Source organism: Pongo abelii, chromosome 6, assembly GCF_028885655.2.
Source record: "Pongo abelii isolate AG06213 chromosome 6, NHGRI_mPonAbe1-v2.0_pri, whole genome shotgun sequence".
Classification (NCBI taxonomy): domain Eukaryota; kingdom Metazoa; phylum Chordata; class Mammalia; order Primates; family Hominidae; genus Pongo; species Pongo abelii.
Window position 1 is genome coordinate 80,886,062 of NC_071991.2, and position 18,608 is coordinate 80,904,669.

The following is an 18,608-nucleotide window of genomic DNA, read 5'->3' on the forward strand; positions in this document are numbered from 1 at the left end:
TAACAATTACATTTCAATTGTTGACCTTTAATTTTAAAGCTAAGGCAAAATTAATGTAAGCAGAGAGTTTATTTGGGCCAAGTTTGAGTACTGCAACCCAGGAGCATAGATTCAAGTTTCCCTAAATATACACTCTGATGAGCAGCAGTTACACATAGATTTTTAAGGGGAAGGAAGAGGCAGTTCCTAAATTCTTTGCGTTAAAATAACATAAGCTGTGGATTGGTTATACTTTGTTCTTTGTATCATAAATTCCAGGAATATGAAGATAATGGGTGGGACAGCTACTCGGGAACAAAATGTCTTTAAACAACTGTCCCCAGGCATGGGTATTGGGGCGTGACTGAAGTCCCGTACTCATGTCACTCTGGGCCTGATAAATTTTGCATACCTCACAGAGCTCAGACTGCTCTCAGCTATTTTTTTTTTCCTTACAATGTAATTGATTTTCTTTGCAATCTATACATTTTATTCATTTATTTAATTTTTTTTTCTTTTCTTTCTTTTTTTCATGAACCACACAGGAGAAAATCTATGCATTTTATTGTAAGCATTTATAAACATTATTCTGAGAAGTTATCCACAGGCTCACCACTGCCAGAAGGGTCCACGACACAAAAAAGGTAATGCCTCATGGGCTTTCAAAGGACAACTTTTTACTTCTCTTTCTACCATCCAGTATAATCCAATATCCCTTAGGACTGAAGCAGAGATACACACACAGAGGGAGAGAGGTGGTGTTTTTTTTGTTTTGTTTTGTTTTATTTTTGGTGAGGGGCAGGTGGGAAATTGGCATCCACTTTTATTTACTGGTTCTTTATAAAACTGATATTTGTTGAAAATTGTCAAGTGTGACCATTTCTGCCTACATATTGTAGGGTGGCAATTAAATACCGAAAACCATTAGAAGCTTATTTCGGATGTACTCATTTATTGTAATGGTATCAATCTTGATGGGTAAGTTTCATTTTATACTTTTAAAATTGTATTTTAAATTATTCCTTCATGTTACGGTTGTTAGAGTAAAAAAGGAAAACAAAAAAACTACGCTTCTTCCCTTTGAGTTTGGATGAAAAAGACTTGTCTAAGTCCTTAAGTCTGTAGTCTAGAAGTATTAATACAGGCTGGGCATGGTGGCTCATTCTGTAATTCTAGCACTTTGGGAGGCTGAGGCAGGAGGATGGCTTGAGTCCACGAGTTTGAGACCAACCTGGGCAACACAGCAAGACTCGGTCTCCCCACACACACACAGACACACACACAACTTACACACCCTTAGCTAGTTGTAATGGTGCATGCCTGCGGTCCCAGCTACTCAGGAGGCTGAGGCTGGAGGGTCCCTTGAGTCCGGGAGGTCCCTTGAGTCCGGGAGGTCCCTTGAGTCCGGGAGGTCCCTTGAGTCCGGGAGTGATTGTCCCAATGCACTCCAGCCTAGGCAACACAGCAAGACCTTGTTTAAAAAAAAAAGTATTACGAGGCACAGGATGTTTATTTGCAACTACGTCCTGTTATAAAAAGCAGTGATTCCAACGTGAAATATTTACAAGACGCATCCCATTACTTTCCCTCCCTTGGCCACCGACTCCCACCCCCAAAAGCTGCTTTCTATGTAAGTTTCTCACTGGAATAGCTAGTGAGAAATGTGTTTGAAGACTAGGGAAACGAGAAAGGTATGCGGGCTGCTAGAGGGTTTCGGGTGGGTTGTTTGAAAAAGGAAGTGAAGGAATTCAAAGTTTCACGTCATGAGCCTAAAGTAAGGAGTGTCCGGGCCGTCCCGAAGGTATCTGGGGAAATAGGTTTGTGAGGACAAAGACCAGGGCCAAGCCCAGGGCGGAGCCTCCGCGGCCCCAGCGCAGGGACTCGGCCTAGGCGGAGGACGGGGCGGAGCGCGGCCGGCACCGTCGAGCCGGGAAGATGGCACCGCCCACGGAGCTGCTGGCCAGGCCGGAGCGAGGCAGCGCGCCCGGCTCCCGCGCCATGGGGCGGCTGGTGGCTGTGGGCTTGCTGGGGATCGCGCTGGCGCTCCTGGGCGAGAGGCTCCTGGCACTCAGGTAGGTGGGACTCCCGCGCGCCCCTCCTCGGCGGTCCCCAGGCTGGGGGTGGCCGCATGGTGCGGGGAGGGCGCAGGGAGGGCGCAGGCTGGGGGAGGGATTCCTGCGGGACCTGGCCCTGCGGCCGGGGTTGGAGAATTTTTTATTGCTCTCCCTCCCCCAGCTAGTTGAACCCCCATCACCCCGACTCTCCGCTTCTAGTGAAAAAACTAGAAAAATTTGGAGTGAATCCTGACACTTTCTTGAAAGTTTATAAGCCCTTGCTGCTAACAAAGTTCTCTTCTGCTTAGGCTGACAAGAGAATGCTTTGCAGTTACTCAAGGGCCAAACTAGTGGTTTAAATTGAAAACAAAACGACTACTCATGCATTGAAACCTTAATTATGAAGATTTATTTCAGGTCATTGGTGCTGTTTCTCCTTGTTGCCCAAACCAGACCCGTCTTTAATAAAGTTGTTCTCCACCCATTTCTGCATAGTCTGAGAAACCCTTCAGCTGTAGATCAAAGACACTTGAAATATTCAGCTACTGTTTTTACTTCCTATTTATTCACCAGGGAAGCCTGAAGCCAGAATGCCAGACGGTGCAGACACTATTCCATCTCGCATTTTAGTTTTAATGAAAATCTCTGGTAGGTAGACATCATAGTTTATAAATTACCAACTCAAAGTTTGATTTTATTTTTATTTTTTGTAGAGATGGGGTCTTGCTGTATTGCCCAGGCTGTTCCCTACCTCTTGCACTCAAGCAATCCTCCAGCCTAGGCCTCCCGACAGTGCTGGGATTACAGGTGTGAGCTGTTCTGCCCTGCCTCAACCAAAATTTTATAGGCCTCATGCAAAAGAGTTCTAGAAATACTGAGCACCTGCTATGTGTAATGTTCTCTCTTAGGCTCCTGTAGTAGAGTACGACCCTTATGGAGTTTAATACAGGGGAAGAGAGAATTAAAATACAGTAAATGTATAAATTAGGATGTCGTAAGGACAGACACAAACAAACCCCATAGGCTTAAAGAGGAAAGATTACATCCCCTGAAGGTGGAGTTCCAGAGGGAGGAAGAGACATTTGACCTGACCTTGAAGGGTGGGTGCAACACATATGGGCATGAAGGGGCCCATGCCAAATGTATAGTGCAGCAGGAGCAAAGGGGCTAAAGTGGGAAGATGGAAGACTAGCAAATGGGCCAATTTGAAGGGAGCATAAAGTCAGGAGATGAGAATAGTAGGGTGGTGGGAAGGATAGGTTTTGAGGCCATTAAATATAAGTTGAAAAATGGGGCCCCACTTTGATAGGCCCAATAGTCCTTCAAAAGGGAAATATTGGTGGGTTTTGCTTTTCAACAAGAACTTAATATAACTAGTTGTGTTTTGTAGAGATAAGCCTGGAAGGGGGGATTGGAGTAGAGCAATGGTTCTCTGTACATTAGAATCTCCTGGAGGGCTGGTGTCTGAGTGGCACCACCAAAGATTCTGATTCAGCTGTTGTGGATCAGAATCTACAGCTGACACCTGTAATCCCAGCACTGTCGGAGGCCTAAGCCAGAGGATTGCTTGGGCCCAGGAGTTAGCGACAGGCCTGGGCAACATAGCAAGATCCCACCTCTACAAAATGAATAAATAAATAAATAAAAAACAAAATTTGAGTTGGTAATTTATAAACTATGGTGTCTACCTACCAGAGATTTTTCATTATAACTAAAATGTGATATGGAATAATTTACTGTTTGGCAAGCTGGCTTCAGGGTTCCCAGGTAAATAGATAAATAAGGAAGTACATAATGTAAGAACAGTAGCTGACAGTAGCAGTGGCATTTTTTATTTTTAAAAACACTCCTGATAATTCTAATGAGCAGTCAAGGTTGAGAACTACTAGAATAGAGAGTGGACATGGGGTAACTGGTTAAGGTATTGCAGTAGGTCAGAGAGGATAACAGGGACCCAAACTCTGGAACCCCAGGGATGAGGGAGAAGTCAAAGGTGCTACCAGCATTTGTGCCACAGCTCCACTGTCCCATGGTTGTAGTTTCATCCATGGATAAAGCAGTGCAAAGAGGAAGCGTGTGGTGGCTGAGATGGGAGTGAGAGTTGAGGAAAGACCGCTTATGGGTAGGAAATGGACATGTTGACCTTAATTTTCATGTTAGGTAATGCCCATTGTGCTCTACAGAACATTCATGAGTTGGATGACTTTGTATATGATCTGTCCTGCTCTCCATTTCAAAGGCAAGACCACCAAAATTCACAAGCTTATTATGTTGTCACTCATGTGTAAGCCACCAGTTTTTCTGCAGGTTGGAAGTTTTCTCAACAGTCAAATTTTCCCCCTTCTCACTAATCTTAAGGTTTTAAAGTTATAGCTGCAAATCTTAAAAAAATGAAAAAGTAAATAAAACTTATTGACAGAATGCACCTGATAGTTTATTTACAGGTTTTTGTTTGTTTGGTTTTTGTGGCTCTTTTTTTTTTTATTTTGACACAAGGTCTTGCTCTGCCACCCAAGCCAGAGTACAGTGGTACATCAAAGCTCACTGCGACCTCAAACTCCTAGGCACAAGCAGTCCTCCCTCCTCAGCCTCCTGAGTAGCTGGGACTACAGATGCATGCTACCATGCCCAGCTAATATTTTTATTTCTTGCAGAGACAGGGTCTCACTTTGTTGCCCAGGCTAATCTCAAACTCCCAGCCTCAAGTGATGCTCCTGCCTCGGCCTCCCAAAGTGGTAGGATTATACGCATGAGCCACCACCCTCGGCCTACTTTACAATTTGATGCACCTTTTCTTTACGTGACTGTGATGCACTTTATTGGGCAGTGAATTTATAGAGTGGTAACTTTATTGGATATGTGGAGCCCCAAATGGGCTGATGTGAGAATGTTGGGGTAGGTTGTGGGTGGCTGGATTTAGCAAAGAAAAATGTAGGCTACCCAGTTAACTTTGAATTTCACATAGTTTTTTTTTTTTAGTATAAGCATGAAATACTTATACCATACTTAGCATTAAGCGTGGAATTTGGGACATAATTATACTAAAATATCATTCATTGTTTATCTCAAATTAAAATATAACTGGGTACCCTGTATTTTATCATATGGTCGAGTGCCTTCTGTCAGAATTTGGTGACCCTTAGAGTCTGTTTTAAAAAGAAGGATGTTCGGCCGGACACAGTGGCTCACGTCTGTAATCCCAGCACTTTGGGAGGCTGAGGCGGGCAGATCACTAGAGGTCAGGAGTTCAAGACCAGCCTGGCCAACATGGTGAAACCCCGTCTCTAGTAAAAATACAAAATTTAGCCAGGTGTGGTGCATCCCTGTACCCAGCTACTTGGGAGGCTGAGTCAGGAGAATTGCTTGAACCCCGGAGGTAGAGGTTGCAGTGAGCCAAGATTGAGCCACTGCACTCCAGCCTGGACAACAGAGCAAGATTCCCTCAAAAAAAAAAGAAAAAAGCATGTTCCCACCTCCCCATAAGGCTCTTCAGAGGAAGTTGAAGGGACAGAGGCTTTATGTTTGATTTTTGCTTTAAAATCTGATTCCTACTGTTTGATTATTCAATATTTAGAGATGATACTTTGGCAATCAAGTTATTTCTCTCCCCAGGTTGCCCACTTCAATTTTTAGTATAAGGATGTCCCAGAGGGATAAATGTCATCAAAGTTGTCTTTCTTCTTCTGAACTGTAACTGGGATTCCACACCCTCCTTTTCCACCCCTCCCTAGTTGAGCAATAAAGGGGAAAATAACAGTATACAAATATTCCCAGGCTAGTTCCTGGTGTCAGGGTACACAGCCATGGATGAATCGTGAGGCTTGAGTGCATCAGAGACCTAAGTGTGGGCAGGAAGCCCCAGAGTACCCATGTGAATGTTCTGCTTGCTTCCTGGCACCTTTTATGACAATTCCCACAAGAAGCTATGTGGTCTCTTTCTACTTCTGAAGGAGCAGCCTTTTTCCCTTTTTTTTTTTTTTTTAAACTACCATCCTTTAAATCATTTATTAGGTGACTCTTGTGTGCTGGTCAGTGTGTCAAAAGTGTAAAAACTTATTTATTTATTTTTTTAATCTATCTTTTAAAAAATGTTTTCTTTCTTTTTTTTTTTTTTTTCTTCAAGGCAGGGTCTTGCTCTGTCACCCAGGCTGGAGTGCAGCAGCACAATCATAGCTCATTGCAACCCAGAACACCTGGGCTCAAGCGATCCTCCCACCTCAGCCTCCTAAGCAGTGAGGACTATAGGCATGCACCGCTACACCTGGCTAATTAAAAAAACATGGCCGGGCACGGTGGCTCATTACTATAATCCCAGCACTTTGGGAGGCTGAGGCGGGTGGATACCTGAGGTCGGGAATTCAAGACCAGCCTGACCAACATGGTGAAACCCCATCTCTACTAAAAATACAAAATTAGCCGGGCATGGTGGCACATGCCTGTAATCCCAGCTACTCAGGAGGCTGAGGCAGGAGAATCACTTGAACCCGGGAGGTGGAGGTTGCAGTGAGCCATTGCACTCCAGCCTGGTGACAGAGCGAGACTCTGTCTCAAAAAAAAAAAAAAAAAAAATTTTTTTTTGTAGAGATGGGGGTCTTGCTGTGTTGCCCAGGCTAATCTCAAACTTCTAGCCACAAGTGATCCTACCGCATCAACTTCCCAAAGCACTGGGATTATGGGTGTGAGCTACTGAGCCCTGCCAAATTTCTTTATATTAAACCAAAATGTACATTTACTGATATTTGGAAAGAAAGCTCTTTTACTTTTATGCCTTCATCCAGTCTTCATAGATATCTTCCCTTTTACATTATAACTGTAAATACTGAGGTTAGAGAGGTTAACTAGTTAGTTCAACAGAATAATATAATTATTGAATAATATAATTAATGAATAATTAGTGCTGAACCTGTCCCCTCAGCCAGGTCTCCTAATTCCAAATACAGTTTGCCCCAGCTCCCCACAGTCTTCTAGCTTCTCTGCCAGTGGAGCAAATTTTCCCTAGGTTTACAGGCCTAAGCACAAATTCTTAGTTACTTAGTGCAAGTATTGCCAGAGCCCAAGGGGTGAATTCCAAAGGGTTTTTACAAGGCTATACATAAAAGATAAAGCCTGGCTTGTATATCACTTGCACACAGGAGATAAAGTCCCAGCCGTTGTATGTAAATTCAAAAGCAGAGAAGTGTGGCACAAAGAAACTCCTGATAGTAACACTGTGTTCCCACTTTGCTTAGGGGCATATTGGCACCATAGCATGGTGCACCCTTACTGCTACCTGCCATGAAGCCAGATAATAGCTAGCAGCCCCTGGTCTCATTCTACTCTGGATGGGTACTGCTGTTTCCTGAATGAAAGACACTGAGATTGATTTCATGCTAATGACTGTTGGTTAAGAGTTCATGCTTTCTATTCACAATAGCAAAGACTTGGAACCAACTCAAATGTCCATCAATGATAGACTGGATTAAGAAAACGTGGCACATATACACCATGGAATACTATGCAGCCATAAAAAAGGATGAGTTCATGTCCTTTGTAGGGACATGGATGAAGCTGGAAACCATCATTCTTAGCAAACTATTGCAAGGACAGAAAACCAAACACCACATGTTCTCACTCATAGGTGGGAACTGAACAATGAGAACACTTGGATACAGGGTGGGGAACATCACACACCGGGGCCTCTTGTGGGGTAGGGGGAGTGGGGAGGGATAGCATTAGGAGATATACCTAATGTAAATGACGAGTTAATGGGTGCAGCACACCAACATGGCACATGTATACATATGTAACAAACCTGCATGTTGTGCACATGTACCCTATAACTTAAAGTATAAAAAAAAAAAAAGTTCATGCTTTGTGGACAGGTAGCCTGAGTTCATTCGTAGCTCTACTATTTACCTGAAACCGTGGACTAATTATTTCACTTTTCTGTGCCCCAGTGTTCTAATCTGTAGGATGGGGTACTACCTGCTCCACAGTGAGACTATGAGCATGCTTAAAATAATGCCGGGCACACAGTCAGCTCAATAAATGTCATCTATGTAGACAATGAAATTCAAGCATAATTCCTTAAACCTTTGTGCCATACATCCCTTTGGCAGTCTGGTGAAGCCTTCATTCCTTCTCAGCATCATGTTTTTAAATGAGTAAAATAAAATATATAGAATTACAAAGGAAACCAATTATACTTAAATACTGCTACCAAGCTATTTTAAAATCTATGATATAATATGCTTTTTTAATTAAACCCTTAAATGGATCTAGAGGTAGGTAAATGTCTAACAGCAGATATTTTGAAGTTGCGATGAATGTAAATGGCACTTTGAGCTATCTACAACTGAAATGCGATAGAAAAGTATCTATAATTTCTATTAGTCACAGACGCAAATACTACTAATAGTATTGTGGTTTGTTGCTGACACTCATCATCAAAGGAAATACTCAATTTGAGTTAAAGGTTTAAATAAAGATGTATTTTTCCCCCATCCAAGTTCATGGATCCCTGAATTCTACTCATGGATTCCTTGGTCACTGGACTCCATAGGGGTCACTTGGGGAATGATTGTGACACCAATGAAGGAAGCCAGCGGATACTGTTTAATGTATTATACCTACCATAGGCTCATGATGAGGAAATAACAAAATAAATAACTGTAATGAAAAAGAAAAGAAAGGGAAACAAAAGGAACCTAAAACAGAGAAGGCAAATAGCTTTCCTTTTGAGTGTCAATTTTAACAGACTCCCTGTGGTTGCGAAACAATGTGTCTGAGGCTGGCTCTGGGTTAAAGGGAGAGTGCTGTTATTGATTAGCGATTCCTGCATGACAGCAGAATGGCAATAGCCATGCATCTCTGACCTAGCACAGTCATAAGCATGTTATAGACATAAAGTGTTAGGGAACAAATAGGCTCTAGCAAAAGTAGAGTGTTCCTCCTCTCATATCATCACTTATATGTGTTTATACCATTTATGTTGCACTTTTTTACATGAGTACTTTTAGGTTTATTAATCTAATCCGAAAAGGTTTGTATAGCTTTCTCTATATTGAGAGAAATATGTGTATTTCTTAAATACACAAACTTCTTAAATCTGATGCCAGTGAGGATTGCTTCCAGCCACAAGTAACATACATCAGATTAATAGTAGTTCATTCAAAGAGGGATTTATTTTCCTCACATGACAAACACCTCTGTAGGTGACCCAATATAGAGCTTGCTTGTTGAGCCAGTGATTATATCAAGGAACTGGGTTCTTCATATATTTTCGTTCTTTGATCTCTCCCTATTGACTTTATAGCTGTATCTTTCTCAAGGATGCAGAATGGCTGCCGCAGTCTCAAGCACTGCGTGTGTGTTCAAATCATGAAGAAAGGAGATTGAGTGATGCCAGCTGGCTCTCTTCTCATGACTCTCCTTTATATCTAGAACACAGTGTCTTTCCCCAAAACCTGGGTCATATGATTACACCTCAATACAGGGGAGTCTGGGAAAGCAAATATTTGCTTCGCCCACCACTACAATAGAAACAGCAAGGGAGAAAGAAAGGGGGTTGGGCATGGCGTTAATTTTGTCAGCCACTAGGGTCTGCCACCCAGAAAACAGAAGTCCACTAACAAGCAGGGAACTGATTGTTCTGCCAGGGAAAAAGTCTGGCAGTTTCCTACTGAAGAAATTTGGAAGTCTTGATGGTCCAGGAAGGATAGAGGCAAAACCTTCATTTTCTTTTATCAAAAAGAAAAGCCAAGAAAAAAATTAGTTTGTAACTCTTTCATGTTAATAGCAGGTAGGCTGCATATGAAAACATGATATTGTACAAGAAAACTAGTTGACGAAGATTGCCCTATTTGGCATCAATTACTTATGCAAAGCTAAGTTGACTCTGAAACAGGAACCCCATATTAAACTTTTCAAACACATCAGAATGTGTTACTTTGAACAGATTTTATTTAATCCAAAGAGATTATCTTTGAAAAAGGTAGATGGTAAACATCATTATCCCTATTTTTGTATAGTCAAATAGGCATAGTAGTAAGTTGTGTAAAATTGACATCCAAACCAATGCATGATACTAAAACTTGGTGTACAAACAGCAGTTATAACCTATTGCTTTGTATCTGCATCTGTTTCTGGAGTCATATAACATTAGTAAAATCTTGGAGGTGTTTTAGACTCATCCTTATTTTATCCATAAAGAAGGCTGACACCTATAAAGATTAACTGACATGGCAGTTTCACTGCTAAGACAAGAACACAGATCCCTTTACTTCTTTCTGAGAAAAGTACAAAGTAGCTTAAAGCAAAAGCTTCCCTGCTTCCAGCACTTCTGTTTAAGTTGCGCCTTGGGAAAATTGTTTGGTCTGATTCAGTTTTCACATCTTTAAAACTAGAATAATGCTACCTAATTTATAGGGTTGTTTGGAGAATTAAATGAATGCATGGAGGTAAATCACTTAGAACAGCTGTAAATTATACCTGTTTTTATTATTTATTTCCTTTGACCACCCACGATTATCATCAGTGTCATCCTCATCATCACAATTAAGATTACTACCACAGTAGGCTACATAAACTTTTTTTTTTCTCTCTTTGTTTTATAATTTCAATTTTATTTTAGATGCAAAGGGTACATGTGCAGGTTTTACATGGGTATATTGTGTGATGCTGAGGTTTGGGGAACAATTGATGCCATCACCCAGGTAGTGAGCATAGAACCCTATAGTTTTTCAGCGCTTGTCCACTCCCCTCCCATCCCCTTCTAGTAGTCCCCAGTGTCTACCGTCGTCATCTTTATGTCCATGTGCACCATTGTTAGCTCCCAGTTAAAGTGAGAACATGTAGTATTTGGTTTTCTAGCTTATTTTTCCTCTCTTAAATCACTTCTGTGACACGTAGGCCGTGAGATTTATTGTATTTTTTAATGCTTTATTTAAAAATTTGTATTATTTAATACATTTAATGCATTATTTTTATTATATTTAAATATTGATTTATTTATACTTTTTGCCTTATTGCTATATTGTTTCAAAAAATTTAACATTATTTGAGTCACATGATTTCAAATACATACTGATTAACATTTTAATTAGAAACTTTATGTATGACATGAATTGCCAAAATGTGTAGTTGGTACAACCTATGAGTCGTTCTGGGTTATCTAGAAGAAACTGGTAGCCTGCCCCATACTCTAGAAGCCTTCCACAGTGTCTAGACCTCAGAAGCTGTCAGGGCTATGCACAGGAGAAGGACACATGGCAAATAGCTATTTTGTCTCTTAAATGTATGGTATGTGGGAACCACTGAAAAATGTAAAGTTCCTACAAGGTGCTATTTTTATTATTTATGGCTCTAGAGAACAGAGAAGGTGAAAAATGTGAGAGAGAAGGGAAAGCCAATAGTATGTGGCCTTCAAAACAAAAGATCCCACAGATATTGCCCCAAACTGCTTCCTGGCGCTCTAGAGTGGAGAGGGAGGGGGAAGACATCCTATTAGAGTTCAACATTCTCTTATTATTTCCTCCTTTTAATTTTCTGGGTATACAACAGCAAATAGTTTTGCTAAAGTAGTTACAAAACTAGTTGGTGTTCTCCAACCTTCCAATTCCATTACATACTGTCATGGATGGGTACACTAAAATCTCAGAATTCACTGCTATATCACTCATCCATGTAACCAAAAACCACTTGTACCCCCAAAAGCTATTGAAATAAGGTAAATAAATTCTTATTTAAAAAAATACTGTCATAGGGATGCTACCTTCTTTTCTTTTTTGTTGGTAACTATTTATGGGATGTCTTTGGTGTGTCAGGCTCTGAGCAATGCCATTTTCTCTTGGCTTCTTTGTAGTCTCTGTGTGAGGCTTACAGTCATTTTTCACTGTTTGACTCTTCAGAAGGAAGACAGGGCTTCTGGTTCTACATCTGGAACTCTTTTCCCACAACACCAACACTGAGAAATGTGACGTGGTGCTGTGTTTACATTTGCATAGGAACTTGCATTATAAGTTTTATTTGTTGAGTTATTGGCTTTTTTTTTTTAATAACCCACATCAGTATATAGAACTTTGCAATAGGCGTTTTTGTTTTAACTTCATTTCTGGTGCAGTTTTATGTTCCTACCCTTGTTTTTCTGTTTTCTCTTTCATCTACTTTAGACTTACACTGTGTTTTATGTATTGCTGTAAGCCTCTTTAAACCCTTTCTAAAACAAAGCAGGGAATACATAAACAAATAGATTCTTTTTTTTTTTTTTGGAACAGAAATCGACTTAAAGCCTCCAGAGAAGTAGAATCTGTAGACCTTCCAAACTGCCACCTGATTAAAGGAATCGGTATGTATATGAAAATGCTTGTTGGGCACATTGGATTTTTTGGCCATTAACATTAAAACACTCATTAATGGCATTTTAGCATGAAATTACTGCTTTTCAGTGGATAAATCACATTTAGATCAACAAAAACCTCTTTGGTCAACCTCTTGATCTCGTGCACCCTGTATTTATTCTTGTTTCCTACCCTCACTGTAAATTATCCTTTTTTGTGTGTAATTCTATGTTTAGCATTTGATTTCTTGCTTGTTTTGTGACTTCTCTGAACTATTTTTGTCAAGTCTGTATTGTTTGTCAGGTATGGCCGCTGCAGTCTGTGTTCTGTGAGTCTTGTGGTCAGCTAGTGAAGGAAGCTTTAAGTAGACAGTGACAGCGTTTACCCTGCTCACTACTCTGTAACTAGGATCTGATCTTATGGCTAACACATAACTGACCAATATGGTTTGGTTGTGTCCCCACCCAAATCTCATCTTGAATTGTAGTTCCCATAATCCCCATGTGTCATGGGAGGGACCCAATGAGAGGTCATTGAATCATGAGGTGGTTACCCTGTGCTGCTGTTCTCGTGATAGTGAGTGAGTTCTCATGAGATCTGATGGTTTTATAAGGGCTTTTCCCCCTTTTGTTCGGCACTTCTCCTTGCTGCCACCATGTGAAGAAGGGTGTGTTTTCTTCCCCTTCCACCAAGATTGTAAGTTTCCTGAGGCCTCCCCAGCCACACGGAACTGTGAGTCAATTAAACCTCTTTCCTTTATAAATTACCTGGTCTCAGGTATGTCTTTATTAGCAGCCTGAGAACGGGCTAATGTATCGGCACTTCACAATATGTACTGTAAAAACTTGTTTTTATTTTATCTTCTAAGCTATGACTGCAGAGGGGGAGTCTCCCTCTTCCCTTGACTTTATGTAGGATGTATTGTGGAGTCTGAGTCTTTGAGGAGGGATTCCTAAGAGCAAGCCCCAGGTTTGCTATAGATAAGGAGGGATCTGTCAAGATTCTTCTGCAGCACTGAGGGTCTCTCTGGTGTGTTTGCAGTTTTTCTCCAAGGTAGAGTCCATGTCTTGCTGTCTTTTACCCTCTATCATCTACTAAGTACATGTCCCTAGTACATAATAGACTAGTAGTTAGTAACCATTGTTAAATTATCAGTGAACAGTAAATATTAGCTTTCCTTTTTTTTAATTTTAATTTTTTTTTTTTTTTTGAGAGGTGGCCTCACTTTGTCACCCAGGCCAGAATGCAGTGGCACAATCTTGGCTTACTGCAGCCCTGATCTCCTGGGCTCAAGCGATCCTCCTGCCTCATCCTCCCAGGTGGCTGAGACTACAGGCACATGCCACCACTCATGGCTAGTTTTTTATTTTTGTAGAGACAGGGTCTCATTATGTTGTCCAGGCTGGTCTTGAACTCCTGGCCTCAAGCAATCCTCCCAACTTAGTCTCCCAAAGTGCTGGGATTACAGGCATGAGGCACTGAGCCCAGCCAATATTGGCTTTCCTTAGATATGGTTCATGGTATGATTAGAAACAAAAAGAATTAGAAGTCAAAACACCTAGTCTCTAGTTCTATTCTGCCACAATGTAACCTTAGGCAAAGTTGGTTTTTGTATTTATCACCTATAATGATGAGTTTGTGCTTAGACTAATGGTTTTTAGACTTTAAAAAGCCTGGGACCATTTATTTATAATCTTACTCTGAGAGCCACAGTGTGGAAATAACTAGACTGTCATTGAGTCCCTTCTAGTCCTTTACAACAACATCCTTCTCTAGAGGTAGGAGAGAAAATTTAATATTTTGTTTTACTCTTTAGAAATTAAAACTCAGGTTACATGGAAATGTTCTCCTCTCCGAATAGGTAACATTGTTAAACAAGTTTTGAGTGTCCTTCCGTCTTTTTCTTTTTATGAATACTCCTGTAACATAATTTTTAAAAACATAAATGGGGTCAAATTATGCATAATATTTCAAAACTAGCTTTTTGTACTTAATACTAGGTTTTGGAAACTTATGTTTGTACATAGAGTTATCTTTTCTTCACAACTGCACAGTATTTTTTGTGCAAAGTTCATATAAACAGTGTATGTGCAAACACTATAGAAAGATATAAAATGGAAAGTAAATAAAATAAAAATAAAAATCTCTCATCAAACTCTTCATCACCCCCAACAGAAATAACCCCAAAGATAAAGCTTCCTTTTTTATCTTTCCTGATAGTTTCAGTGCATATGCAAACAAATATATTGACTCTTTTTTTCACAAATAGAATTTTAATGTAAATATTTCACAGCCTTCTTCATTCCTAAAACAGTGTGAGCAGCTTTCCACATTAGCATATATAGTTACTTTGCTCTTTTTAATATTTTCACATTCCATGATTTATTTAACCAGTCCCCTTTTAATGTACATTTGGGTTGTTACAGTTTTTTGCAACTGAAAAAATCAGTGAACATCATTGCTGTTGCGTTTGTATGTCTGTAGAATACATCCTTAACAATGGGATTGTTGTTCCCTTAGAATATGTGTTTAAAGTTTTGACAGTCATTGCTAAATTGCTCTCAATTTGGCAACAGTAATAAACTCAGTACCTCATAGTTGTAACCACATTCACTCCAGACAGGGTTCTCTGCACTCTTTTAGTAAAAATAAACCATCAGTTGACAGTACAACCTTCAGAGTTTCTCTACAAATACCTTGCTTGCCTCCCTTTCTTTTTCTCTTCTTTTAAATCAGCTTCCTCAGGTTGATCTGCCTCTCATTCCTTAGGCATCTGTTTCCCATGTGTTCTTTCTCCTTTTTTTCGTTGATGCTTTTGTATTTCCCCAGTTCTACCTCCCCTCCCCTACACTGGTTGGCTGTCCTGGAATTTCCCTTCTTTCTTTCAATTGCCCAAACACTTAGTGGGAGGAGGCAAACTCATATCAAATAGCAGATTGACTACATCTGTGCTGGATCATGCAGACAGTTCAAGAGTCCCAAGTAACTTACTAGCTTCATTTTGCCTTCCAGCTGCAATCAAGAGGAGCCCTCTCAGAACTGGTCACTCAGCAAAAGCCAGATGGCATTAGTAAAAGATGTTGGGCAAGGGTGGGAGTTTGGGCCAGTGATCTCTTAGGTTACTTTTGCTGCTGAGTTAATAATTGTCACATTATTAAACAGCCCTTGGCCCTGGGAAGCCCACCTTCTGTGAATACAAGTCTCAGAGTAGACAATAGGGCACAACCAGCCATGTTACATGACAGACTGCCAAGTGTATTCCTCTTACAACTCACTGGGATGGAGCGCTCCTTAGAGAAAAACAAGCCCAGCAACATTTGTATTCTGAACAGGCATCTGTCTATGTTTGTGACCTTTATGTTGTGATGTGTGTGAGCTGCTGTCTGGAATTGGAAAGAATGAGGAAATATGTCACCTATGGCCCCTCTTGTGAAGTGTTAAATGCCTCTGAGGCACTTCAAAAGGCAACAGAGTGGAGAGGATGAGTGATTAGAAGCACATTTGGGATACATTTTTAGATCTAATTGGAATTGTGCTTTTTTTTTCTTTTTTGCTTTTGCCCTGTGGTTAGCACACACCATATGAACGTTTGTTGAATGCTGTGTTAGTGATGCATAATGGTTAATAATAACTTTTGGTTATATATCTTTAACAACAGTTGCTTATTCACAGGTCTTTGATAATAAGGAATAACAATGTGCTGGACACACATTTCTATACAGGCAAAAGTGACTTTTTATGATAGAGAGGGCTGTTTCTTATTTTCTGTTTTGAAAACAGTAGTAGCTATGCACTTGAGGCCAACTAATCCCTCTAAGAGGTGAACCTTCCTTCCCCCTTGCCCTTGATTCCCATCAACACACACATACATATGCACACACTACAGTGCTTCAGTCACCATCACTGGAAGTGAACTATGTGCAACTTTTGGGTGCTTTATATATATCATATCATATTGTGTCTGTTTTAATAAATCATAGTTATTGACTACATATCATACACGGATGTGTGCCTTCTGTGGATCAGAAAGTAAGTTCACTATTTAGTCCTTTTAAAAAATTCCTTCCCGATCTATCTTATAGACAGAAACTAAGCTTTTATACACCCAAGATTTGGCAGATTAACATCTGCATATTAAAATGTCAAGAGTTAGTTAACTTTATTTGAGGCTTAAAAGTTAAAAAATCTTATTTTATAAATGTCTGGCCTTCAAAATTTGAATGGACTGTCTTTCTCAAGATAACTAACAGTTTTATGCACTTGGCAGTCAAGACCTTTACAATAACTGCTGCTTGGGAGATTGGGGGAAAAAAAGCATTAAAGTTTGTGGCCCTTATAATCAAGTACTTTACAGTCTACTGATGGGAGAAAAGGAAAACAAAACAAAACAAAACAAAAAACCACTGTGAGATATAGATATGTCTTTTCTTTTTCTAACAGATAAGTACCTGAGGCTCAAGGAGGTTAAGCAACTTTTGCAAATTCACTTTCCAATATAGTGTCTTTTCCCAGGGTGACTAATGTATATACTTGATGAGTGAACCAGAAAAGTAGAAAATAATATGTTACATTACATATGGGATGCTCTATTGGGTATAGTAAAGGATGCGCTGCTGTTATAAAATTATAGTCACTTAGAAAAGAGATGTTTATTTTTATTTTTCTCTCGTCAGTCTTAAGGTAAGCGAATGGCCTAGGGTAGTTAGGTGACTGTGTTCCATATGGTCATTCAGGGGCAAATGCTGATGAAGCAACACAGCTATCTTCATCTAAGACTAGAACTCTGCTTGTTGCCATTTCCCAGCAGGAAGGGGTTGAAAGAAAATTTATGTAGATTTTTTTTTCTACCTAGTAGTTGCATATATATTGTATTCTCACATCCTATTGATTCAAACTTAGACATATGGCCACATCTGTCAGCCAGAAAGGGTGGGAAATGTTATCTATAGCTATGTTGCTACGTGCCTATTGCTAAAAAGGCTAAAAAGGAAGAAGGGGAACATGGATGCTCATGAACACTTGGCCATTTCTGACACAGATAATTGTTAAAGTAATAAGAAGAGATGGAAATTAAATGTGCTAAGCTAGGAGACTTTCTAAAGAAAGGGTTTGTCATGCTACGCTGTGCCATTCATGCGTTTTTGCTCATGCTGTTCCTTGTGCCTGGAAATTCTCCCCCTAATTCCCCTGAGCAGTGGATGCAGTGGATACCCTCCCCAGATCCCCCCCAACTTCCCTGAGTGTTGGCTACCAAAAGCTCTGAGTGCACCCAGGGAGCTAAGTCCTCCTGCCCACAGGCAATAACGGACTGACACGGGGTAGATTAAAAGAAATAAGAGACACATCAATCAATTGAAATGTGTGGGACCTTACCTGGACTCTGAATTAAACAAACTGTAAGTTTTTTAAAGCTACACCTTTTAAACATGATTGGCTATTTGAACACTAACTAGATATTTGATGATATTGAGGAATTATTGTGAATTTTTAGTGTAATAATGATATTGTGGTTTGTATAAATATATTTAGGGATAATATGATGCCTGAGATTTGCTTTAAAATAACACAGCATGAGGATAAGTGGTAGGACTGCAAGGGAAACAAGACTGGCCATGAGCTGATAACTGTTGAAGGTGGGTACTGGGTATATAAGGGCTCACCACACTATTCTCTTGATTTGTGTCTATTTCCCATAATAAAAAGTTTAAAGAGAGAGAACCGATGAAGGGGAGGGAGAGAGTCAAGCACACAATAAGAGTGACAAACAGTGCCAAATCAGCCCACAGTATTAAGTTTTCACATATTTACGTAAATATCACCTGGAATGCAATATTGAAATTAATGTATATCACTAGAATTAAAAAAGTAAAGATTTAATAAATTTGTTTTGAAATAAAATAAGCTGAAATACGAAAAAGACAGAAAAGGTTTTGAAAGAGGTTTTAAAGAAAAGTGCAGGATATTCATTGGTAAAGATGTTGGTGAGAGGCTTGGAAGCAAAACTTCAGGGGAAAAAGACAACATAAGGAATTGACCACAATTGAATTTACAAGTGAAGTGGCTTTACAGAGGAATCAGGGGATGTTTCTGAGAGAGGAAATTCATTAAATTCTAATTTGAATATTTTCTGTTTGCCTTTAAGTCAGACCAAAGGCTTTGAGTCCCAGCTTCCCAGTTTGTGACCTTGAGCAATTGATTAACTTTTCCAAAGCCTCCATAGTCTTCACTCTAAAATAAAAGATAATCATACTGCCTCTTA

At 40.0% G+C, this 18,608-nt stretch overlaps 1 protein-coding gene across 2 annotated transcripts in view; it reads left to right on the plus strand.

Moving 5' to 3' along the window:
- The first annotated feature begins 1,515 nt into the window (after positions 1-1,515).
- PON2 (paraoxonase 2) overlaps positions 1,516-18,608 on the plus strand; it is a 30,559-nt gene continuing 13,466 nt past the window's right edge. The window contains exons 1-2 of one of the 2 annotated variants that reach the window (XM_002818243.4): positions 1,516-2,051; positions 12,287-12,357. In XM_002818243.4, the coding sequence (XP_002818289.1) occupies positions 1,915-2,051; positions 12,287-12,357 (208 nt within the window). In that variant the 5' untranslated portion in view covers positions 1,516-1,914. The remainder of the gene's footprint in view (positions 2,052-12,286; positions 12,358-18,608) is intronic. The other variant, XM_054559456.2, reaches the window with a different exon arrangement.